This window comes from Salminus brasiliensis, chromosome 3 (assembly GCF_030463535.1).
Source record: "Salminus brasiliensis chromosome 3, fSalBra1.hap2, whole genome shotgun sequence".
Taxonomy (NCBI): Eukaryota; Metazoa; Chordata; class Actinopteri; order Characiformes; family Bryconidae; genus Salminus; species Salminus brasiliensis.
Genome location: NC_132880.1, coordinates 3641829 through 3656934, shown reverse-complemented (window position 1 = coordinate 3656934; position 15106 = coordinate 3641829). Strand labels below are relative to the sequence as shown.

Genomic DNA, 15106 nt, shown 5'->3' with positions numbered 1-15106 from the left:
AAGGGCGGGACTTTATCTGTAACCAGCAAGTTGACTGGCTCCTCCCGTTAAAGGGCGGGACTTTATCCATAACCAGCAAGTTGTCTGGCTCCTCCCGTTAAAGGGTGGGACTTTATCCGTAACCAGCAAGTTGACTGGCTCCTCCCGTTGAAGGGCGGGACTTTATCCGTAACCAGCAAGTTGACTGGCTCCTCCCGTTAAAGGGCGGGACTTTATCTGTAACCAGCAAGTTGACTGGCTCCTCCCGTTAAAGGGCGGGACTTTATCTGTAACCAGCAAGTTGTCTGGCTCCTCCCGTTGAAGGGCGGGACTTTATCTGTAACCAGCAAGTTGACTGGCTCCTCCCGTTAAAGGGCGGGACTTTATCTGTAACCAGCAAGTTGACTGGCTCCTCCCGTTGAAGGGCGGGACTTTATGTGTAACCAGCAAGTTGACTGGCTCCTCCCGTTAAAGGGCGGGACTTTATCCGTAACCAGCAAGTTGACTGGCTCCTCCGGTTGAAGGGCGGGACCTAATCCGTACCAGGCACCATTTGATCGTTATGACAACTCCCATTCATATATCAACCAGTGGCCGGTCACCTCATTTATAGGGCCTCTGCTTGAGGCAGCATTAGTATACGTCTACCACATCTGAGGTTCACACCATAGGAGTACAGTAGCGTGAACGGAGCAGAGCTGAGCTACACCCAACGAAAGTGTGCGGAGCAGTGAAGGAGATCAACAGCCGGAGATCAAAGGGACAGCAATTTTAATGAATTATAATCACAGTAATAGATTGCTCAAATAGCGTGTATTGCACATGTGTACACATATATGCACTCTATATACACGTGTGTAGCAGTTAGTATACACACCTTTTGTATTGTTGCGACATGAAAGCATCAAAAGAGAAACACAAGAAAATTAAGGAATGTGCTTTTTGATAATTTCAACTTCTGCATATCAATATGACCAGAAGAAAGAAAGAGAGAGAGAGAGAGAGAGAGAGACAAAGAGAAAGAGAGAGAGAATATTAAAAATGTAAGGTTAAAAGACGGTCACGTATTCAAACATCCAATCACGAAGAGTGGCGACGGAGAACACCAGAGCAATGGAGGGACGACTGAATAGACAACCTCTCGTTCGAAAAAAGTCAAAAAATATACAAGTACTCTGAACCTCGACGATCATAGGGCACTACATATACACAACATATGAAATATCAATAAATATACATATTTACTGAATAGCAAAATAGTGTGGCGGCGACAACAAAGCTGATCTTCAACGGTGAATGTCTTTACACACAAAGAGGTCCTCCAGCGTCCACCTTAAGGCCCTCTTCATATTGTTGCCTTTTTTTTTATTTATTTTTTTTGTCGTCTTTTTTTTTTTTTTTTTTACATTATTTTAAGAAAAACGTCTTTAGAAACGGTTGCCGTGGATGTGTTTCAGGACCACATTCCTCCAAAAACCCCAGAAAACGAAACACGCTGCTTTTCCTGTCTGCCTGTCGCGCTCCTTCAACACTCTGAAGAAAAAAAGAAAGAAAAGGCCCCGTAAAAAGAGCCGCGCCAGCAGCCGCCCGACACGTCGGAGACGCCCGACCAGAGAAAGAGCACGACCTGTTCACGTGAAGAAAAGAAACGAGGACGAAAACAGCGCCTTTCACCGCCCACCAACGCACAGCCGACAGCCAATGACCACGAAACCATGATAAGAAACTATGCACAGATCGCAATGCTCAGTCATCTACATCGAGACGCTGTCAAACATGGTGGCGGTAGTTCCTGTCGGGACAGTGAAGCCCACAGCACCCCCCAGCCCAACACACACACACACACACACACACACATACGGGATTCTCCCTGTTTATATTATAGTATTTTAAATACAGTGGCCTGAATCAGCTCGAGCTGTTCGTTAGGGGTCCAAGCACTGTTGTAGTTTTTTTAAATAGTGTTTTTAAGATATTTTTAAGACGAGGTCTGAGTGCTATGCCTTTCCAATCATATCGCTTATGGCTTATTTACAATCCTGTCACGGAGGGATGCACTTTTTCTATTATTATTAATAATATTTGGTCCTGCTGATGAACCCACCCCTTCATAGCTCCCCCCTAGCACTACCAATGCTCCCGACAGTAGGAGGGTAAGGATTAGCACATGTCTCCTCCGATACATGTAAAACTAGCCACATCACCAGGCAGGCGACACGGTCAGAGGAAAACAACAGACGCCTACATCCAACAGGCCAACGTCGGTCAAGAGTGATGAGGGGCGAGAGCGCCATCTACCCAGCTGGAGAGAGCGCATGGCCAATTGTGCTCTCTCAGACTCCGGTCGCTGATGGCAAAGCAGCACGGCTCGGGAATCGAACTCGCGACCCCTGGGCAATAGTGTCGGGGCACCAAGACCGCCGAGCTGGGGGGCACGTCAATTTCAGAACCAATCGGCGATCAGCAGATATATTAACTGATGACTGATGATTAGAATTGGCCGATATTTCAGTCTAATATTCGAGGATTGTGCTAAAATAGCGGCGTTTTATTCATTTTACAACCCTGTTACATTCCCCTGTTATAGTAATTCAGTTAATGTCGTCCAAGTTTCTGCAGTGAAATCCAAAAGTCAAGGGTTTTTCATTACAAGGGATTTCAGCAGCATAGCAACTCGATATTCCAGCATGAAAGTCTGGATATTTTAGTATTTGGTGGTGCGCCCCCCTCCCACCCTGTTTGCTTAATAGCAGTGTGCACTCAAGCTGCATTGACTTTTGTACATGTTTGTAGATCAGAGCCGCCTGAGAGACGTCCGGACATGAGGATCAAAACCGTTTCTTAGTACAAAGGCATTAAAAAGGTCCGAAATTTGCTCGAATTTGAATGTTTGTGAATGAATTCTCATATCGGCACATTCCCGCAGTAAACCAACGAGGAAAACACTGAGTGCTCCAAGAGAAGACCACCGACTAACGTGAGCGGAACAGCTGGCACACCAATGAGGGGAACAAACAACAAGCAACCACCCACAAACAAACAAACAAACAAACAAACAAGCTACAAACTGCCGTCAATGACCACGACGTGAACGACATGCGTCAAAAAACTCGTTAACACTGTTCTCTCTGCGCAGGATGGAGGAGCACGGAAAACTGGCCATAACTTTGCGTTAGAGTTGTGCAACATACAGTTATAAATTATTATTGCCCGAAAAAGGCTGTGAGGCTGAGTCCGAGTGAACCAACACAAAGATTCCAAAAAGATTTACAAGAAGACGAATATTCAAGGCTCTAGAAAAACCTCGCAAATCCTAAATCCTGTCCGGTGCTCATTTCCGACTCCAAATAAATAAAGGAGGGAGAGTCGAGAAATGCTGTAAGCTCCAACGTTTCCTTTTTTTCCACCTGAAATTTCTAAAATTACACAAGGATTAAAAAAACAAACCAAAACAAGTGCCAGGAAATCAAACACCGGACGAGGCGCTCCAGACCGGATCGAAGGTGATCGTGCCGGAATGGAAACGCTCGTCTTTCCCTGTGACCAAATTTTGGTACATGTACTGTAGGCTATATATATATCTATATATATATAAATATATATATATAAATATACAAGTATTTTCATTGCTGTCCCGCAAAAACAGAAAATACGTATCTCCGTTTTTTATCGTTCACATTTTTCACGTTTTGAAGTAGCGCGATTCTGTCGGTTGTTCTTTACATTGTGTAGAAATTCAATGATGACCAATAGAAATGCTCCAAAATGACTAAAACGAATAAAATCTAAATTTTACATCGACTTCAATTGAAAGTTACGTTTTTTTTTCGTTCAATTTGCGTTTTTTTAAACATACACGTGTTTTTTTTTTTTTGCGTGACAGCAACGATTTTGAGTTGCGTCTCGTCTCACAGCAGTGTTGGCTTGAAGTTCTAGTATAGTATGTGTACAACAGTTTCGGGCCAAGTTCAGCCCCGAAGCTACAAACATGCCACCGTTTGAACTAAACAGTATTCAACCGTTTTTTTTCCTTTGTTTATTTATTTTTTTTCCTTCCCTTAATGAAACTCAGATCTGCTGACCAGGAGGAAATGCCTACGCTCGAGGTTCTCTGACGCAAAGAAGGCTGGACTGAAGTTGGCCCAAAGAGACACTTTAAATAATTCCTGCAGAAGAACGACGGCCCGCTGTCTCAGTTAAAGGTAAAGTCAGTGAACAGCAAGCGCTTGTTTTTCACCCACTTTTTAGTTGTTTTTTTTTTTTGTTTGTTTTTGTACGCCGCTTTACAAAACCGTCAACAAGTTTTTTTTTTATGAAAATAAAATTTATCTGGTGCAAAAATAATCGAAGGAGTAAAGCTATATCAGTGGGCAATGAAAGTGGCCGATATTCTTGCAGAAGGTGGCAGAAGTGTCTGAGTGTCCGTGTGTGTGTGTGTGTGTGTGTGTAGTGTTCAAAGCCAAAGTGGTGTTTGACCTTATTGCCTGTAATAAGTAATACATTACAAAAAACAGAAAACAGGAGAAAACAAACAAACAAAAAAACAACATAATCGTAAAGAACTGTGTGTTTTTTTGTTGTTGTTTTTTTTCTTTTTTAAGGAACAAAGTCTGTACATCTGCCCTTAAAAAACCCTGATGCCACATTCATCGCGCAGTGACACGACACGCAAACGAAACGTCACTTAGAAAAGAAAGGGGCGAAAAACAAACAAACAAACAAACAAACAAACAAAAAAACAACAACAAAAACAACTAACAAACACCGTGCAACTGCACCCAGCACTTCACACTTACAATCGACTGAGCAGATTAACACTGACAGATGTTTTTGTTTTGCTTTTGAGAGTTTTCATATAAAACAAACAAACAAACAGCAAAAACAACAAAGAGAGAGAGAGAGAGAGAGAGAGAGAACGAAACTAGTTCTTTTTTCCATATAAAAGTGACCACACACTTTAAAGTCCATGGCAAATAAATTGCAGTTGAACTTCCAAAGACGTCCACGGAGAGAAGAGAGGCCAAATGCTATGTACAAAGGAGGGAAAAAGTGACCTAAACAAACAAACAAACAACAAACAAGTAATCGAGATCGCACGAGTTGGTCATCATCATCATCATCATCAAAAAAACAAAAAAAATATAGAGCAGAGAAATAACAATAACAACAACGACGTAGCAAGGCTTAAGGTCGACAAGGTTGACCGCTGACCTTTTACTGTGTCCACCCTGACTGAAGAACAAGAAGAAGAAGGACAAGAGAAAAGGTAGGGGAAGAAAGAGGGTCCCTGGAGGGTCCTCGCTGTGCTCTCCATCTGCATGGCTTATAAAAAAAAGACAAAACAGAAAAGCCCCAAAAAGCAAAGATGAAAAGTAGAACGGCGCTCTCTCAAAAATTAAGGCAGTCGGAAACAGGAAAAGGAAACAAACAAACAAACAAACAAACAAGAGTTCTATTACTGTGGATATTACTGTTTCGATGCAACAGGGTGGTGTTGGTGTGTGTTTGCGCGTATGTGTGTGTTTGTGAGTGTGTGTGTGTCTTTTAAATATATTCTTTAGTATAAAAGGCACCGAGTTCTTTCAACGCTTGTCCACGTTCCCTTAGTCAGAGACAAAAATACTGAAAGCGCTCCACGTATTTACGCCCGCACTCCTTCAGTCAATGCACGTGTGAGGATGTGTGTGTGTGTGTGTGTGTGTGTGAGTGTTCATGTGATGTGAGTCGTAGTGAGTCAAATATGCCCTCCTGTACTCGTGTAGTCATCGACTCCTCCGAGACATTAGAAAAAGGATAGCAAAATTGAACACCTTGCTTTCTCAAGACCCCCCCCCTCCCCCCCAAAAAAAAATTACCCCAAAAAGCTTGTGGGCTCGGCCTCCACAGACCCACAGCCCAACGGACGCTAAAGGGAATACAAAGTGTGTGTGTGTGTGTGTGGGTGTTGTGTATGTGTTTGCACATCACACACAAAACCACAGAATACATATCTGCCTGTACATGGTTATCATAGTCCTCATATATGTCTGTGTGCTTTTTCCCAGCAGGATATTGTACATACGGACAGGTGTACGGACCCGGCGACAGACGCGACAGGGAATAAAGAGGTTCTCACGTTCTCAAAGAACTTGAAGAAAAAAAGGAAGTGAGCTAGTTTCGGCGTTTCAGCGCGCTAGTCCCAACAGTTTTAGTTCAGTGTGTGTGTAAGTGTGTGTGTGAGTGCGTTTGAGTGACTGTCGAAATATTTTTGCTGCTTGTTGGCTTTTTCCATGTCAGACATCCGTATTTCCGTAAATAGAAAGTACGGAAAATGTCCAGTAAAATGTAGCTTTTATTGATTTATTCGTTTGTTTATTTTCTCTCTCTTTTTTTTTTCCTTTCCTTCTCCAGCTGTTGCCGTGGCAACATCCCAGCCCGGCGCGTCTGTAGTTTTCCTGCCCAGGCATCGTTCTCCCGCTCTCTTTCTCTCTTCTCTCTCTTTTATTGGCTTCCTCGTTCCACCAAAAGGAGAAAATAAAAAAAATGAAACCAAGCCCCCCCTCCAAAAAAAAAAAATCCGAAATAAAAAAGGTCCCGCTTGAATCCGGATGGATGTCCCGTCCGGATGTCCGCCTGTTCCCCTTCCGCCGCCGTATGTGTGGTGTAAGTGTGTCGCCTGTTTTTCGAATACGTTTTAGAGGGCAAAACGCAGAGAGGTCCGGCGGCTGAGCGCGTGTCCGTTCGTTCGTGCGTCCGTTCGTCACGTCAAGCACCTGGAAATGAGCGGAAGGCCCGAGGGAACCGGTCAAAAAAGCTGGGTGGAGGAAAAGGAGGCGTGACTCGAAGGGTGACTGGTGTCGTCAAGCAGGTGTGCACACACTGAGGTCACCGCGGTGATTCAGGCTGGAGCGTCTCCTCCTACAACACTGGCTCCTCCTCCATTGGTTCCTCGGCAGCCCTGAGGGATGAGGGGTGAAGGCTGGTTAATGGAATGCTGTTTATATTTATTATATATTATATGGGCTTTTGTAGTGCATTTCTGACTACAGTACCCAGCATGCATCACGTTAACATGTCACACAGCCTGCCTATCAGGCCTCGGCAGGGATTGAGGAGGGTTGAGGGGTGATAAATAAAGGGGCACTCAGGTCCAAAACTGCTGTTTAGTGTACGTTATATGGGTTCCGTCTTGCATTTCTCAGTATGTGTCCAAATGTTTGTGGACTAGTAAATGCATTCAGCCACTTTACGTTGCGCCCATTACTGGCACAGACGTGCAAATGCACGCATCCACAGCTTGTCTAGTCCCTGCAGAAAAGTACTGCCAAAATGGGTATAAAGACTCCCAGCATTGAGCTGTGGAGCTGTGGAACTGTGTTCTCTGGTCCTCTCCATCCAGTACATTTGGGATGAGTAGGGGAGCTGAGGATGAGGTGGGGCTGTGATCATCATCCAACATCCTGACCTCACCCTAACGCTCCTCCAAAATCTAGCAGAAATCCGTCTTCCCTGGACAGTGGAGACGGTTACTCCAACAGAAGCAGGAGAAACACCCATGATTTTTGGAAGAAACAATGAAGATTGAGCAGGTGTCCCAATACTTTTGTCCATACAGTGTAGGTGAGGATGTTCAGATGCTGCAGCTATGAGGAACATTAAAGAAACTCATTTCCTCATTATCTCAAATGTAGTGGATCAGCCAAGACACGTCTGGTGTCTGAAGTCTCCTCCTTTAGCTTTGCACTGAAGCTATGAAGCTAACATCAAAAAGGAAGCCCCTGCTCCAAAATCAACAAACCTTCGAACTCGAGCAACAGGTGCAGCTGAACCACACGGACAAGAGAAACGTCTTCCAGAAAAGTTTGACGATCAGAGGAGATCAAGATGTTTGTGGAAGTAAAGGTGAGCTATTCAACACCTTGAACACTGTACCAACTGTTAAACATGGGGGTGGTAGCAACATGCCCTGGGGCTTGTTCCTTTAGAGGTCTTTTCTGAGGTAATGTCCAGTCTCGTTGGTTAGATCGTTAGAAATCACTGTTAGTTACCTGCTGCTCTGTGAGGAGGCTGCTGTCTGCTCCGTGTCCACGGTGAGGGAGGCCATGGCCGTCACAGTGTCGGCCTCGTCCTTCTCCCGTCGCTGAGCGTCTAGCAGAGACTGGCCTACTGTGGGGGCTGACCGCTGCACCGAGGCCCAGTGTTTACCTACGGAAAGACAGAGAGTGAGTCAAACACTACAAAGCTGTCTATATCCCAACAGAAGCTGTACACCCCCCTTATCTCTCTCTCTCTCTCTTACCCTGAATCTCAATGACTCTCTCAAGGGAGGCTGTGGCTTTTGGACAGGGTTTCTGCTGAAGCACAGTCTGAGGCAAAGGATCCAGCTGCTCACACACACACACACACACACACAACACACATGAATCCTCTGAGTGAGGCATACACAGAGCTCACACAGGTCATATATGTACTGTGTCTGGGGGTGTTGTCTGAGCTCAGGAATCTGATTGGCTGTTGTGAAGCAGTAAGGGGTTTAGTGAGCACCTCGTCTCCAAGCAAAGCCGCCACACAGGATTCGGAGGCGTCGCAGATAGCAGTCAGGTCATGACCCCCTTCCAGCACCAAGACCACGCGCCCACCTGCCAGCTTCATCAGCTGCTTGGTTAGGTGGCCAAAACCTGTGGGTGAAGAGTGAAGAGCATGCTGGGATGAATACACGCTATCTGGACACTTGGTCCAGCTCCAGTCAGATGATCAAAATGCACTGGATGAGTTTACATACACTCATCACGACCGTGGATGGCTGGACCATCACCACCACCAGTGTCACTACAGTCTACAGTTAAGTGAGCTTATGGACCATGTCTGAGACTGAAAGGCTGCCATCCAAAAAAGAAGCCCCTGCTCCAACATCGGCACCTATAAGCTCGACTACAGTCTGCGGCTGAACCACATGGACAAAGAAAAAGCCTTCTGGAGGAACGTGTTGAGGAGAAAAGCTAAGACACTGGGCCAGCTGTTAAGCATGGTGGTGGGAGCATCATGCCCTAGGCACTACCTTAGAGACTACCTATTTCTTTAGCATCAGTTGACCAGGGGTGGGCAAAGAGGGCTGGAGTCCAGCACAGTTCGCTGATTTCGCTGCTCTTACAGGGAAACCTACTAAACCTGGAAATTAAGGAGCTGAATCAGGTGTTGAGCTAGACGGTTGAAGCATAGATATAATTGGGTATTTAAGAGGACAGGGAGCTCAAACGCATATAAAAGGTGGTTGTTAATGGATAAAGCAGGCCCAAAGTCCTGACCTCAACTCCACTGAAAGTCCTGTGTGTGTACTGCTTGTTGATGGCCACCAAAAAGCTGACCTGGTCAAAGACAACTTTGCTAAAGAACAAATCGTCATCTACGTCTGTTTTCTAGCTATATAAACATCTTCATGGGAGTGTATCTTGAAGGAGATAGCTGGAGCAGCTACACTCAGCAGTGCAGGTAATGTAATGCAATGCAAATTTCCGCCAGTAGAGGACAGCAGAGTCAAAGGCATCCAAAAAAAGCCAACAACCCCTGGCTGATGCTAATGTACAGTGATGTATGAATGAACATTGAAATGGACTACACACTGTCCCTGGACATGGACAGGGTCCTCGTCAGCTCACTCACATTTAGCGGTGACATTGTAGCCGCCAAGAGGGGACTGGTGGCCCTCCACGGCGTCGAAACCAGCCGACACCAGCACCACGTCAGGGGAGAACTCGTTAGCGATGGGCATCACCACTGTCCTGTAAAGACACACGGACACAGAGCAATGATGAAGTCCTCCATAGATGGATGTAGAGAATCAGGAATTAGGAATCAGGAGCTACCTATCATTAATGTCATGCAAAAACCTGGTATCTACAAAACAGCAGCTTTACAGGAGGAGGAAAAACCTTCTGAACTTTTAAGAGACATTTTGGAGCATTTCTGTTGGTCCATTCATCATGAAATTCTGACAAATGTCAAAAATGGAGATACAAGGTTTTTATATATAGTGAGTAGTCGGATTGATGAGGTGCTCAAACCTGAAGGCTGTGAGGTACTCAACATCCCCCATGGGAGGGTCTACTCCTCCTGTCCAGGCAATGTTCACGTTAAAGCCCACACCTGGACCCACTCCCACCTGCAGAGACAGAGAGGGAGAGAGAGAGAGAGAGGGAGAGAGAGAGAGAGAGACAGAGAGAAAGAGATGGGGAGAGAGAGAGAGAGAGAGAGAGAGACAGACAGAGAGAAAGAGATGGGGAGAGAGAGAGAGAGAGAGAGATGGGGAGAGAGAGAGAGAGAGAGAGAGAGACAGAGAGAAAGAGAGAGAGAGAGAGACAGAGAGAAAGAGATGGGGAGAGAGAGAGAGACAGAGAGAAAGAGATGGAGAGAGAGAGAGAGAGAGAGAGACAGAGAGAAAGAGATGGAGAGAGAAAGAGAGAGAGAGAGAGACAGAGAGAAAGAGATGGGGAGAGAGAGAGAGACAGAGAGAAAGAGATGGAGAGAGAGAGAGAGAGAGAGAGAGAGAGAGAGAGAGAGAGAGAGACAGAGAGAAAGATGAGACCAAACACTTTTTCTGCGAGAGCAAATCAAAGGACAAGAAAGCAGAGATGTTTCAAACAGGACCCCTCACCTCCTCAGGAGCGCCGCTGCCGGGAAAGAAGTTGCCGTCATCATAGCGGTGCAGGGAGATGTACAACACATTTGGGTCGTTGTAAAAGGCCTGCTGGGTCCCGTTACCGTGGTGAATGTCCTGTATTTTGGCACAGACGAGGGTTTGTTGTTTTCAGTATGCCTGTCATTCCCTTACTGTTAGTCTTATTACACATCGTCTGTAAGTGTCCCTGGATTAGGATCCGTACAGAACTGGAGAGGGTTTAGATTTGATCCTAATAAGAAGCTTTACTGGCTTCATTTCTTGGCATTTAAAAACCTATTAAATCTGGTCAGTGTATCTAATAATCCTCATTCTAGAATAACTTTTTGTTATTGAACTTTTTTTATTTTACAAATTTAAAAACACATAAAATAAATATTATAAAAAAAACATTTAGTTCTATTCTATTGGTAAATAAAAAATAATGGTAATAAAAAAACTGCACTAGATCAAATTGCTAGTGAAATTGTAAGTATGTATGGCTGTACTTATTTTATTGATTTATTTATTTTTAAAATACTATACATATTTTTAATACATTATATATTTAAAATATATTTAGTTTTATTCTATGAGAAGATTAAAATAATGATAATATATATATTGTAAAAAATATACTTTATTATTATTTAAACAAAAAATTATTTTAATTTATTATATAAGAAAATAAAATATGACAATAAAATAGTTTCACTATATACAATTATTAGTGAGGTTGTAAGAATAATATTATTCAACTACATTTTTATAACTTTTAATCAATTAAATATTATATTTAAATGATTATTGTTGTGTTGGCAGATTATGAAACTGTGAAAATAACAATCCCACTAGATAAAGTTGAAATTCTGAAGTACAACATTACTCAACTCTTTTTATTTTTGAAAATGTATGTTTATTTATATTTTTATTGTTTATAAATAAATATTTAAATATGATCTTATTTTAATCAACTTTATATATTTTTTTTATGATTATTCTGTTGGCAATTAAAAAAATAACGGCAATACAATAATTTCACCATATAAAATTACTAGCACATTTACTAACTGAAAATAACTATAATTAAGTGACATAAATCCTATGATATTTTACAAAAATCTCCAAATACGAAATTGATATTTAGACTGAATTTAAGATGGTTTCTTGCATTTGACATTTTTCCAGTGTATCATATATTTTATTAAAATGACTGTATTAAGAATATATGTCTTAATAGGCTATAAAAGTAGTCACATTTATAGAAGCTATTTCTCCATTATGGCTTTTTTATTCATATTAAAATGTCTTATTATGACATAAATAAAAGCACTATTGGTCATATTATCAGTAATTCTGAGCCACTTCTCTCTCACCCAGTCTACGATGAGGATTTTTCCCACACCCAGTTTCTGCTGTAGCAGCTTGGCTGTGACGGCCACTGAGTTGAAGAAGCAGAACCCCCTAAAAATAGAAACCACAAACAGCTCTTTGAGTCAAACCAGCAATCAATCTGCAGTCCTGTTCAATCTGCAGTCCTGTTCAATCTGCAGTCCTGTCTAATCTGCAGTCCAGTCTAATCTGCAGTCCTGTTCAATCTGCAGTCCTGTCTAATCTGCAGTCCAGTCTAATCTGCAGTCCTGTTCAATCTGCATTCCTGTTCAATCTGCATTCCTGTCTAATCTGCAGTCCAGTCTAATCTGCAGTCCAGTCTAATCTGCAGTCCTGTTCAATCTGCAGTCCTGTTCAATCTGCAGTCCTGTCTAATCTGCAGTCCTGTTCAATCTGCAGTCCTGTCTAATCTGCAGTCCTGTCTAATCTACAGTCCTGTTCAATCTGCAGTCCTGTCTAATCTACAGTCCTGTCTAATCTGCATTCCTGTTCAATCTGCAGTCCTGTTCAATCTGCAGTCCTGTCTAACCTGCAGTTCAGTCTAATCTGCAGTCCTGTTCAATCTGCAGTCCTGTTCAATCTGCAGTCCTGTCTAATCTGCAGTCCTGTCTAATCTACAGTCCTGTTCAATCTGCAGTCCTGTCTAATCTACAGTCCTGTCTAATCTGCATTCCTGTTCAATCTGCAGTCCTGTTCAATCTGCAGTCCTGTCTAACCTGCAGTTCAGTCTAATCTGCAGTCCAGTCTAATCTGCAGTCCTGTTCAATCTGCAGTCCTGTTCAATCTGCATTCCTGTTAAATCTGCAGTCCTGTTCAATCTGCAGTCCTGTCTAATCTGCAGTCCTGTCTAATCTACAGTCCTGTTCAATCTGCAGTCCTGTCTAATCTGCAGTCCTGTCTAATCTGCAGTCCTGTTCAATCTGCAGTCCTGTTCAATCTGCAGTCCTGTTCAATCTGCAGTCCTGTCTAACCTGCAGTTCAGTCTAATCTGCAGTCCTGTTCAATCTGCAGTCCTGTTCAATCTGCAGTCCTGTTCAATCTGCACTCCTGCAGCCTGTGAATATTACCAGTGTGACGTCTGCACTACTCACATGGCTGTGGACTCCTCAGCATGGTGTCCAGGAGGACGGACCACCGCAAACCCGTTCTGTTGGACAGAGAGGTGAAGGAGGAGGGATTAAAGGTTACCTGAGAGCGACTGAAGCCCTGCAGTTTCTATTTGTTATGAAGTGAGGAGCTACCTTTAGCTCTCCAGCTGCTACTTTGAAGGCCAGCTCGATCACGCAGCCCACTGCCATTCTCACGGCGCCCGAAGAGTGCATCTCATTCCACACCGTGTCACTGTCCACCTGCGGAGCCGTAAAGCAACGTCAGTGCAGCCTCAACGTTACTGCAGGCTTGCAACATCATGACCACAGACAGACGAGGTGAGGATGGACGGATAAAAAGGATGGATGGACTGACTGGATGTAGATTGATGGATGATGATGGATAAATGGACCGATGAGTGTAAGGATCACTGGATAGATGGTTTGATGACTGGATGGATGGATGAATGAAAAAAGTGACAGATGATTGGATGGATGGTTTGATGACTGGATGCATGGTGGACTGACTGGATGGAAGGATTGATGATTAGATGGATGATTGGATGCATGGATGAATAGACTGATTGGATGGATGGGAGAACAGACTGATGGATGGGGAGCAATGACTGGATACATGGATTGATTAATGATTGGATAGATAAACAGATGGATTGATTGACTGATTGATGATTGGATATATAGACATACGGACTAATGACTTAAGGGATGGATTGATAATTGGATGGATGGGTGGATGTAATGATGATTTAATATTTAATGCATGGATGAATAGACTGATTGGACTGATGACTAGATGGATGGAAAAAATGGACTGATGATTGGATGAATGGATTGATGATTTAATATTTAATGCATGGAAGAAAAGACTGAGTAGATGGATGGATAGCTGGACTGATGACTGGATGCACGGACTGATGATTGGATGGATAAATGGATTAAAGATTAAATATTTAATGCATGGATGAAAATACTGACTGGATGTACTGATGATTGGATGGATGGGATGGATTGATGACTAGATGGATGGATAAAAATGGACTGATGATTGGATGGATGGATGGATTGATGGATTGGTTGATGTGAAGAAGAATAGAAGAAGAATAGACTGATGGATAGGTGGAGGAATGGTTGGATACATGGATTGATTAACAACTGGATAAAAGGATGGATTGATAATTAAGTATATGGACAGATGGACTGATGACTTGATTGATGATTGGACGGCTGGATGGATTGATGTACTGATGCTTGGATGGCTGGACTGAGATTTGAGTGTATTGATGTATGAATGGATAAACTGATGACTGAATGGATGGATAAATGGATGAATGGACATACAGGTATGGCTAAACCATACTCACCCCAATTCCTCCACATGGTAGCACAGCATACATTTTCTGACTGATTGGACCTGCGGGGAAATAGGACAAAGCAATACATGAACTCCTTCACTACAGACCCACTATATGACTACGACTGTGTCTGTACATTAACTCCATTAACTACTTCCTACTTCCTCCCGAAATATCAAATTTCTGTCCAAATGAAGAATGTGACACTGCCCCCTAGTGCTCACCTTAATACTGTGCAGGTTTGTTAAGACACCTCTACAGAACATCTGCACACAATCCCCTCACAGATTCACAGATTTACAGACATACAAGCATAATTCGGCCCGTCGCCACAACCCACACCTGATCCCCGTTAGCCTAAGACATTCACACATACATACACACACTCACACACACACTTGCACTCTGCTGGTGACTCAGAGGCGGGGGAGGAACGTCTAGGACCTAAAAATACTCCAGCGTCTGTCAGTAGAGGTTTGCGCACCAGACCGGAAGTGAGCGGGGGACGCGTTTAATGGACGCATTCGTCAGTGGGCGCTTGGGGGGGAGAGCCCCTTTTTGGGTTACTGCAGCCAGGAGACCAGCAAGTGCAGTGCAGAACATCTGCCCACAGTCAATGAAATGCGCTCACTCCCTCACAC

At 43.5% G+C, this 15106-nt stretch overlaps 1 protein-coding gene across 2 annotated transcripts in view; it reads right to left on the bottom strand.

The window, feature by feature from the left end:
- Positions 1-733: 733 nt before the first annotated feature.
- hdac5 (histone deacetylase 5) overlaps positions 734-15106 on the bottom strand; it is a 72356-nt gene continuing 57983 nt past the window's right edge. For both annotated transcript variants that reach the window (XM_072675194.1, XM_072675195.1), the window contains 11 exons: positions 14475-14524; positions 13246-13353; positions 13096-13151; positions 11989-12076; positions 10610-10729; positions 10020-10117; positions 9619-9737; positions 8503-8636; positions 8258-8342; positions 8007-8163; positions 734-6916 (listed from right to left, as the gene is read on the bottom strand). In XM_072675194.1, coding sequence (XP_072531295.1) covers positions 6877-6916; positions 8007-8163; positions 8258-8342; positions 8503-8636; positions 9619-9737; positions 10020-10117; positions 10610-10729; positions 11989-12076; positions 13096-13151; positions 13246-13353; positions 14475-14524 — 1055 coding nt within the window. In that variant the 3' untranslated portion in view covers positions 734-6876. The remainder of the gene's footprint in view (positions 6917-8006; positions 8164-8257; positions 8343-8502; positions 8637-9618; positions 9738-10019; positions 10118-10609; positions 10730-11988; positions 12077-13095; positions 13152-13245; positions 13354-14474; positions 14525-15106) is intronic.